Genomic DNA, 10,250 nt, shown 5'->3' with positions numbered 1-10,250 from the left:
TCTGCTCATCCATTCATCTGCTGGGAGACGCTTGAGTCACAGTCCTTTGCTGACTATGAAGAAGCTTGGTGGACACTGGCTGCAGTGCCTGCCATGTCCTTGTTTCCTGTTCCTCTGAGTACCTGCCTACAGCATGATTGCTGCATCAGACTTTCCAAACACTCTGCATCATTCTCCATTCCTACTGCTGCACAGGAAGGCTTGGAATTCTAGTCCTGCATGGCTGGGCCAACCACACATCACCTGGAGGGACATGGGTTGTAGAGGATTCATCACCAAGCAATTCGCTGGCCAAGAGATGAGGAACCCTCTGCCCCCAGCGAATGAGGAGAAGCAAACCCTAATATCTAGGTTCTAGACTCCCATGAGAAGTGGACTCAGACTTTGAACACAAATTCCAGACCCAGCTCACAGGCAGGATTAGAACTTGAAATCCCACCAGTCCTCACTCTGAAAATCTCTGACCTGAGAAACTCCACCCCTCAGAAATCCTATATAAGCACTGCCCCTTTGTCTAATTCCTTGCTGTCTGCTCCCAGGAGCAGAGGGCAGCAACTATCCTTAAATTTGTCCCACCACAGCCTGGACTCTCCAGTAAATCTCTTTCATGAGATTCCTGCCTGATATGACTCTCCATTAGAAGAAGCCAAGAAGAAAAGAAGCAATGAAGAGAAGGGAAGAGAGGGAGCGGGGCTGAGGCCCCTGCGCTCCTCAGCTCAGGAAGGGATACTCTCCCCTGCTGAGGAGGCTTCCGCTCAGAGCTCTGTGGTTCCTAGGCTCCCATGTCTCAGGATGCCCTTCCCATGGACACTGTCCCAACTCGGAATGGTGTGATTCCTGGGCATCTGAGTCCCAAGACTCAGAAACTCCTCTGAGCAGAAATACTTACCCCTCTGACCTTAGAACAGAGCTCCCATCCTGGCCCCAGGCCCTTTTGGATGCCCTCTTTAAAGCATCCAGAGTCTTGTTTTATCATCCACCTATTCACTAAAGCTGCGATGCCTCAGGGACAGACTCTCGGCTTGTTGAAGGTTGTCTTGGTGGCATTAGGAAACTTGGACTATCATAGTGTCTAGCTGTGTGTCATGGGGGAAACGACTAAGCTCCTCTGTGCCTCAGTTCCCTCATCCGTAAAGGGACTCATAATAGCACGTAGGTCAGAGGGCCATCACAAGAGTCACAGAGAATGAGTGACAATCTCTATGTCTCTGTCGTCATTAGAGGTCACCCCCCTCTCCCCCGCCATCAGGAGCTGAGAGAACACTGTTACATTCGATGCAGTTATACATTTATTGATCCTTTGCTCCTACCTCTTTATTCTGGTTGGTGGTGTTCATCTTTTGTGGGAGGTTGGTCTGCTAGAAACTAAAAGAAAGGCTACTTTGCTCAAAGTAGAAGTGCCAGGGGGAGAGGAGCTGGTCTGACCAACAGGCTCCAGGCAGCTGTAGAAGTGAGGGCTCGAACTCTGTGCTAGATGTGGACGAGGTGAGGAGATCCTGCAAGGGACAGTGCCTGGAGGCAAAGCCTAGAGAATGGAAAGAGTGAGGCAGACTGGGCACCAAGTGGTCCCAGGTGCTGCCGATAGACACAGGGCAGCAAGTTTTCCTCTTGGTCCATATGGGTTGGCCTGTAAGCTTGCACAGTCCCATCAAGACAGCAAAGCTGAAAGGAGACATAACCAGAGCCTAAATTGGGACTGAGCCTACTTGATGGGGCCCAGGTTTTTGGGCTGAGGAGGATATAGGGAGAGAGCAGGGGCAGGGGATAAGACAAATGTCAGGCTCAGGAACATGAACTAGTGCTACCAAGAAGTCTGGGAGCATGGCACTGTCTACCCACAGGCGTCTGTGCACGCAGTGGTTACACAGTTAGTCACTGTCTAATCCAGGCATGCCATGACTAATCAGAGTGTGGAAGCCAAAATACACACGGAGACCCATAGACAAGCTCCATGCCTGGCTCCTGGGAAGAAGTACCAATACTTGGGGGTGTTCTAGTCTCATTTGGGGTTGGATATTTTGGCCAAAAAGGGGGCAATTTCAGTTTCTGTGTCAGAGATGATCATCAGGAAAGGCCGGTTGAAATATACAGTCAGAGGGTTCAGTTTTCCAGACATTGGGATAAATTTGACTCCTGTGGCAGCAGCTGCCTCTGTCCCTGTCTCAGCCACATCTAGCACAGACTTGTGGACCACCTGTAGGGAGAGAAATACATCACTCACTGGAGACCAGGGAGGGCAGGAGAGAGGCCTGGAGCAAGCAGTGAGTGCTAGCCCCATCTGCTGAGCTCTAACCCTGGATTTCCAAGTCTCTCTCTAGGGTGGGAGATGAGGGGCACTGAGATGAGTCTGCTCAGTGTCTGAATCCATGCTGCCCTCAAACCACTACAACAGGAGGACAGGAGTAAGCAATGCCAGGCATTCCCCACCAGCAGCCTCCTGACAGCCCCACAGGGAACAGCCAGTGTGCTGGCAGCCAGTGCAGGATTCAGCCTCCCTCCTGCCTACTTGAGATATACACCAGCAATGCACAGGGCACAGCTTCACATTCCCAGACTGCCACATCCTGCTGGTACAGATCTGAGCCCAGGGCTCTGAGCGGGCACTGGACAGAACATTGGTCACTGACAGGCTGTACACCTAGGAATGTAGTATGAGGGTCTAAGGCATCTTCTCTCCTATTCTTGGGGTTTTCCTCGGAACTGTTATAGATCCCTTGTTATTCCTTTTACTGTTAATATTCTGTGTGCTGGTCAAGAAGTGCTGTCTCAGGCCTGGAGTGTTGAAGCTGAAGCTGGACATGCTTTGTCTCTGCAGTGGATTGTGGGTGGCACCTGAGTGCAGCACGGTTTGGTATCCATGGTGATCTAACACCAACCATAGGTACTTCACCATGGACTCCTGGGTGTGGTTATGTCCAGGGGGTAAAGTAGGGACTGGCTGTATGCTCTCTGCAGGAGCATCTGGGGTATTGAGCTCTCCCCAGCATGAGGGAAACTGAGAAATACAGGTGTTCTCACCCATGATCCAATCCCAAATGCCCACATGACCTTAACCATCCACATTCAGGACCCAAGCTGAACCACTCCACATTTCTTGTCTTACCTGAGAGACTTTTAGATTCTTGGCTCCTGTAATTGCAGACAGGTCAGCCTCTGTGGAGAAGATGTCCCTGATGCCCAGTTCCGGAAGGATGCCCTCCAGGCTGTAGTCAGTAGAGATGGAGAACTTGGGCAGGTGGAGATCATCTATCATCCTGAGAATGAAAGAGAAAGCAAGAGTCCCTGGACTCTGTGGCTCATTCAATCCGCTGTGTCACTGGGGCTCCTCCACAGAGAGCCTCTAACTACAGGGAAGTCCTTTTCCCACCCATGCCTAGGCAACTTGCTCTCCCTACTTCATTAATTATCCATCAGCGCCTGAGAGTGTGTACAGTAGACAGGCAACCTGACTTGGTCCTAGCTGTTCCACGACTGAGAATGCTTTCCTCCTAGATCCATAAATGCAGCCCTTCCCTGTCATGCTGACCCTCAGACATCACCTAATGAGCCTTCCATTTAACCCAGCGCACTGCATCAGACTCCAGCTGTCCTTCTCCTCTGGCACTCCCCCTCTCACCTCACCACTCCTCACCTGTAACTTACTAAGTAATGATTATCTTTATCTCCCTTCTCTCTTTTCCTCCATTACAAGAAAGCCCATAAGGATTTTCTTGAAATTTTGTGCTTTAGTCTCAGATATTTCTTAGGGTAGATATTTAAGGCAGAGCTTGGCACATAGTAGGTCTTCAAGTCTTATTCCATGTATGGTGAATAATAAGTGTTAAGAGGATTGATAGGGCAATCTCCTGTCAATCACAATTCCCTCTGCCTTCCAATTCATTCTAGATCCCATGTAACATACAGCCTGTTCTAGCTGATCTCATCTTGTGAACAACAAAATGGACAGCAACTCAGGGTCTAAAATACATAACCAGCAGAGGTAAATTCAACTCAAGTCCACCTGTCCTACACCATTACACTATGTTCTAGTGTGACTATGAGGTACAAGGATACTGGGCCTCAGACTGAGGGCAGAACAGGGTCCTGTGGACATGCACCTGGGCCTCAGAGAGTCCTTCCACTTCCTCAGGGTCTCTGGTTGCAAGCTGACTTCCACCTGCTGCATCTTGCCCTGGTCAGGGAGGATAAACAGGGCGCTGGCATTTCCTGTGTACTTCAGCTCCACCACAGTGCAGTTCAGCTCCTCATCCCGGAAGTAGGGTGTTGTCAGGTCCTCAATGCTCATCATGGGCACCTTCACAGATCTCTTCTCATCCAAGTAGAACTCTGACTTGAATGTGTCAAGGGGGTCAAAGGGCACCTTCCATTTGCCTAAAGAAGGAGCAAATCATCACATTCAATAGCAGCAGAGACACTCCACCTCCTCCTCATTTAAGACCATTTCTGAGTTGTGACAGCAATCCCTCCATCTTCAGGCCCTCAAAGTGTCCCTTAGTGTGGCGTATGCCGAGCTGGGAAAACCTAGGGATTTGGTCAAGCTGCTAGCTATGAGCATTGTCTCCAGGCTTGTTTCAGAAGGGGGAACTTCAAAGCTACAGCCTGACTACTTGAGATCCTGACACAGTCAGGGATCTGGGGTGGAGTGTGTAAAAGAGACCAGAGTGAAGGTGGTGAGACTGGAGACAGGGGAGAGTTGAGGGTCATTTCTTCCTCCTCAGGGGAACCACGTCTGGAAGGCAATGGCTTGTGGGACAGGTTTCAGAGGAAACAGAACAGCACAGACTGAGTTCTGCCATGTCGTGGTCAGTTCATAATCCCATAGATTGTGGGCTAAGACATGGGTAACGAGTCCTCATCCCACACATGGTCTGTGGCCACCACCAGAAGTCACAGGTTCAGCTCAGGCTTATCCCAGATCCCTACTATGTGCCCCAATTACCAAAGCACACTAGGGACTAGATAGTGAAACAATTTCTTACTCTTGGCATCTTGAACACACATCCCTCCTTATACCAAACAGCACTTGAGACTGTGTCCTTGGGAGAGTTGTGAGAACAATGTCCTATAGTTTAACCCTTCAGGTTGTCACTCTGCTTCCACCATCCCCTGCCCACAGCAGCTGTGGGGCTGTCCTGTCCTCCTGTCTTCCTGTCTGTCCACTCCTCCTGTCCAATTGTCCTCTTATCCTGTATTTCTCTCCATTGCAACCTTGATTTTCTGTCCATAATTCCAGGCCTGCCCTCCCTCTGCCATAGACTATCTTTAATCAGCCCCAGATCCAGGTCTGGTCACATCATGACTTCTGTCAGGCACCAATTTCAGGGCTGTCACTTTGCTCCCTGTCTCTATCAGGCAGGATGTTGTGGGTGTGGGATCTCTGGATCCCCCCCCCCCCAGTACCATTATCTATAACATCTCCAGCTGGGTCTCCATCTATCTTGTACCCAAGTCTCATCAGAATCTCTGGCTCAGGAATGTGTCTTGGGAATTCTGACCTTTCATGCTAAGTGGCTAGTTATTTTACACAAGCAAAAATTCCATGAAGTAGACATTGACCAAACACAGAACACTGCCTGGCTGACACTTCCCCATCTCTAAAGTCTTTTACTGAGTCCCTGTTTCATTGTGCCAAGGACTAGCTTATTACAGAAAAGGCTCATGGGCGAAGTCCTGTATAACAAGTGTCAGCAGGCTCTTCACTAGCTGTGGGCTCTGCAACTTTCTCTCTTAAGATTAGGACAGTCAGCATCCCTAGGGCCGCAAGTCCCCACCTCACCTGGACCCTACTAGAGACAGAGGCTCTCCAACAGGGATGAATATTTCCTACAGGAGCACATTCAAAATGCCTATACTGGGCAGCCTGAGAGACTCCATATTTGTAGGGAAGAGCCATGGCTTCTGCACACTCAGGTAGAACTGGATATGTGAGCTATGGTATTCTGCTAGTAACTAAGTTTAAGTCACAGCCCATATCAGCCCTCTTAGATGGACAGATTAGGGTTTATGTTGACTATGTATCATGAACCATACCATTTCCAAACAAACCCAGAGGAAAAGTAAGGCCTTTGGGCAATAAGAAGCTAGGCACCTATGCCTACAAGGCTTAGAGCACCTCCTTTTCAGTTGTCATCCTGTTGACACAGGTACCCAGCCAAAATTCTTTCTCTCCACTCCCGAGCAGTGACTACTCTCACCTTTAAAGTAGATGTAATTCACCAGCACCATGGATGTCCTCTCATCCAGGTTTGAGATCAGCTCCTTGATCTTCCCCTGGGTCTGTTTCTTCACATAGTCATTGATGAGCTTTTTGGCCTCACGAGGCTGCTGGAAATCAGCTGTGAAGGCCTCAGCCTGGTATAGAGTCTTTGCCTTCTCCTGGAACTCTGCCAGGATCTGCAGGCGCTTTTCAATAAACATGGCACTGCCTATACTGATTTGCACCTGGTCCCTTGGCTGGCTGAGACTCTGTAGGAGATGCCCAAATCCCTGGTGGATGTCTGCCTCAGGGGTCTCTGTGAGATTGAACTTGAGACCTTCTAGAATCTCTTGCAGGGTGTTGCCCTTTGCTCCCAGGGACAGGATGGCCAAGGCAGCTGAGATGCTAAGTGGAGAGAAGACAATATTTTTATCTGGATCCTGCAAAACCAGCTTCTTGTAGAGGCTGAAGGCAAAGTCAGTGTTGATGGATGCCAATGCGAGACTGTCCAGTTGTGTCCCATTGTCTTGGTCTTCATGGAGTAGAGTGTCCTTTCCCAATGTGCCATCTGGGAAGCAGAGGACAGCAGGGCAGATCCCAGCCATCAAGAGCCCCAGAGCTGCAATGAAGGCCATCTTCTGTGTTCTGCAGAGGAAAACATCCTTTGAGTCTGAGAGGACCAGCTGGTGCTCTAAGCATCTCCTAATTCTCCCACCTGGCTGGCATTGTACTCTGCTGCCCTTTTTGCCTCTGTGACTGCCCACGGGAGGTGCTCAGGCCACTCCGATGACAGAATGATTACATGGATTCCCTTCTATCATGGAGGAAATGCTGTTGCAGAAGCCAATTTTCCTCACAGAGAATCAAATACTCAAGAGAGTTAAAGGGATATGCCAGTGTCAAAGAGCAAGCCAAACAGGAAAGGAGCGGGGGATGGGTGTAAGCCTTGTTTGTTCAGAATCTTCTCTCTCTCAAGGCACATGGACTCATTAGAAGGCAGGAACTCCTTTTCATTTGCAATTGTTCCCTTCCTCCAAGTTCCTGCCTGCTTGTTCCCAGTAGGCAGACTTCAGGAGCCCTCAAGCAGTAATTAGCACAGAGTCTATCTTAGGCTTTTGGGGACAAGTCTGCAAAATCTCAAATGAGTGGCCTGAATCCAGAGCGTATTTCTGGGAGTATGGATGTCAATTAAGAAGAAGCCCTGGGGACATCTGGTGCAGTGGCAAAGCCTTGAAACCTCTGAGAACAGGTATTAGTAGGATCAGTATGGGAAGGTGCTCTCAGCCCTGCCAGGGAACCATGTATTGTTTGGTACCTCTGGCTTAGAAGGCCTCCTGGTAGGAAGAAGACTGAACAGTGTCAGTCTCTGACACCCAGACCAGATCTCATGTTGGCTGTCAGAATGGTTGTGTGGTAGCAAGCAAATGGGTGGACCTCTCTGTACAGCTTGCTGAGGGGTCTAGGTTACATTATTGGTAAGTGGCTGGCTTGTTGTGGGCATTGGGAATGGTTGTCTGGAATGTCTAGGGGTCCATCTCCTCTATACACACCCAGTGTGGGGGCCACAGGCATCCTAATGGACTACAGTTGGATGCCTGTGATCCTGGTAAACAAGATCATCTACCTTTAGCCTCTGGCCATTTGTACAGGTGTGCAAAGGTGAATGTGGATGGTAAATGAGTGGGAGGCAGAGGAAGAAGAGAAAGGGGAGAACAGGAGTTTGGAAAAAGAAAGGGAGTGAAAAGTGGAAGAAAGAGGGACAGGGAGGTAAGGGGGGAGTCAGAGAGAGGAGGATGGAGCCAAGGGAAGATGGAGAGGAGAGAAGAGAGAACTGGAAGAACCAGAGGACTGTGTGTTGGTGCTAAGCCACTTGTGTAAATGCCTGCAGATGAGCCAGAGACCTCAGCAACTTGGCTGATTTTACTTTCAGACCGATGCAAACATTTCTTTGGAAAATCACTAAACAATATTTTGTGCCAAAATTATTTCCAGAGAAAAGAGGCTGCTCAGTTTGTACAAAAAGAGATGTGTCTCAGTGACTGAGCCATCTTTGCTTCCCTAGTTGAGGATGAAGCCCCTCAGCTTGGCCAGGGGATCTGGGATCTAAGAGGGAAGTGGAGTCCTAAACCCCCAGGCATCTCCTCTGTAATGTGAGCAACACAGAGCTGTCGCCTCATCCAGAGTGATTCTGCAACAGTCCTGTCTCATCTTAGCTATGACAGCAGCATGCAACTGGGTATCCCTCAAAACTTCCCCCTGTGGAGTCAGAGGAGCAGGCTCCATTTACTGTCCATGAACATAGACCACAGCCTCTGTATCTTCCATTGGCAAGAGAAACAGATCAGAGAGATTTTATGAACCCCAGAAATGTTCCCTGATTCTAGCCCAGTATCTCAGCCAAAGCCCTTGCCCCACCCCCACATACATAGGTTGTAGGCCATAACCAGTACCAGAGTCCTGGGAAGGCTCCTTCTGCCCCTGGAGTCAAGGAACCTTGGGCATTACCTGAAGAGCAGATACCAGCCAGCTGCCAGCCTCTGTGATAGGTGACTCCTGATGTTCAGGGCTGCCGCTTGCCTGGTGTGTTTTTCTCCCCAGGCACACTAAAGCCTATTTATCCCCACCAAGGGCTCCTCCCTCCTCTTAGGAAATGCTGGCTTGGACAAGCTGTGCTCTGTGCTCAAACTGGAAATGGACAGACTGGATGATTTCTGGTAACATGTATTTATAGACTCTATCAGAACTACTTCCTGATGGGAAAATTCTCATCTCTGTTCTACAGAAGCCTACTGGTCTCCTGGACATGTCTTCTGTTTATCAAATGGTTCAAAGTTGATGTGGAAATGGGGAGAAGTCAGAAGCAAAAGGAGAGTGCACAACCTCTGCCCCACTTGTCTCCAGGGAGAGTTTCAGCTAACATTTGTCCTGGACTGTCTAAGTCATTTCAGAAAGAAGAGAGCAACTCTATGTCTGTATCCTAGTTTCTCTACAGAACTTATATATTAATAAACACATGCTTGATGCGGACGGAAGCTGTCTCCAGCTATATACTTTCTGTCAGGATTGGCCAGATCCTAAATAGAGACTTGCTCTCCCCTCTTTAAGCTGCATTTCCCAACCTCTCTGTTGGGCTGGTGTTGGGAACCATGAGAGCCCTGAGATAAACATCCTGCCCCAGCTAATTGAGAACCCTGAGATTAACATCCTGCCTGACAATCACAAGGATCCGCTTGGCCCTGGGAAAAGAACATTCACGGAAATCCACCCCCTCTCCACCTGTCATCCACCCCCTCCCCACCTGCTACCCCGGAGCTCAACCCCAGAAGATTTTGTAACCTTCCATCTCCCTCCTTCCTCTCCCCCTCCCCTCCAAGATTTTTGCTTTAAATATGCTCGGCTGCACTAAGTGAACGGCTCTTGACAAGTAATGCTTCCTTGAGTCCTGTCGTCTCTCTCGCCCATTCTTTATTCACAGGTTGTGACCCTCCTCATTCCCCCAATAACTTGACCTGCAGGCCAGGTCAGGCTGGAATATCATGGTCAAATCACACATTTCCTTTCTTTAACACTTCTTCTTCTTCTTTTTTAAAGATTTACTTTTTTCTTTTTTTTCTTGTTAACTTTTATTTCATTATGATGAGAAAAGTTACATGATTTTATCTGAATTTGTTAACATTTAAAAACATATTTTAAGTAAATAGAATTAAATCACATTCTTGTTTCCCTTTTGTACCCCAACTCCTCCTAGAGACCCCCTTCAATACCTACAATATCCTTTTTGTAATATTCCTTAAAAGTTATAAAATATTATAACAATAAAAGTAAGTATTATAAAAGTTGTTTGATATACAACAACAATCAATTTAACAGTCTTATGTAGATGCTCATCTATAGCAATACTGAAAATACATTTTTCTCAATATAATTTTTAAATAACTCCAAACATATTAACTGTATATTTCAAAATAAAACATCACTACTAGTACTTTCTTAAATGAACATAAATATATAAAGTCTTTTTGTTTGTTTGTTTTATATTTAGTAGAGTTTAAAA

General features: G+C 48.0%; 1 protein-coding gene across 1 annotated transcript; it reads right to left on the bottom strand.

Moving 5' to 3' along the window:
* Positions 1-1,271: 1,271 nt before the first annotated feature.
* Positions 1,272-8,862, bottom strand: LOC116079742 (serine protease inhibitor A3N). Its single transcript, XM_031355699.1, has 5 exons — positions 8,702-8,862; positions 6,195-6,841; positions 4,098-4,371; positions 3,104-3,254; positions 1,272-2,194 (listed from the first exon to the last, which is right to left on the bottom strand). Exons 2-5 carry the CDS (start codon positions 6,829-6,831, stop codon positions 2,000-2,002), a joined length of 1,257 nt encoding a protein of 418 aa, XP_031211559.1. The 5' UTR covers positions 6,832-6,841; positions 8,702-8,862; the 3' UTR covers positions 1,272-1,999.
* Between the last annotated feature and the right edge of the window lie 1,388 nt (positions 8,863-10,250).

The sequence above is a fragment of the Mastomys coucha genome, unplaced genomic scaffold, assembly GCF_008632895.1.
Source record: "Mastomys coucha isolate ucsf_1 unplaced genomic scaffold, UCSF_Mcou_1 pScaffold6, whole genome shotgun sequence".
NCBI classification, from domain to species: domain Eukaryota; kingdom Metazoa; phylum Chordata; class Mammalia; order Rodentia; family Muridae; genus Mastomys; species Mastomys coucha.
Note: the sequence above shows the minus strand (reverse complement) of the source record. Positions and strands in the feature narration are given on the sequence as shown.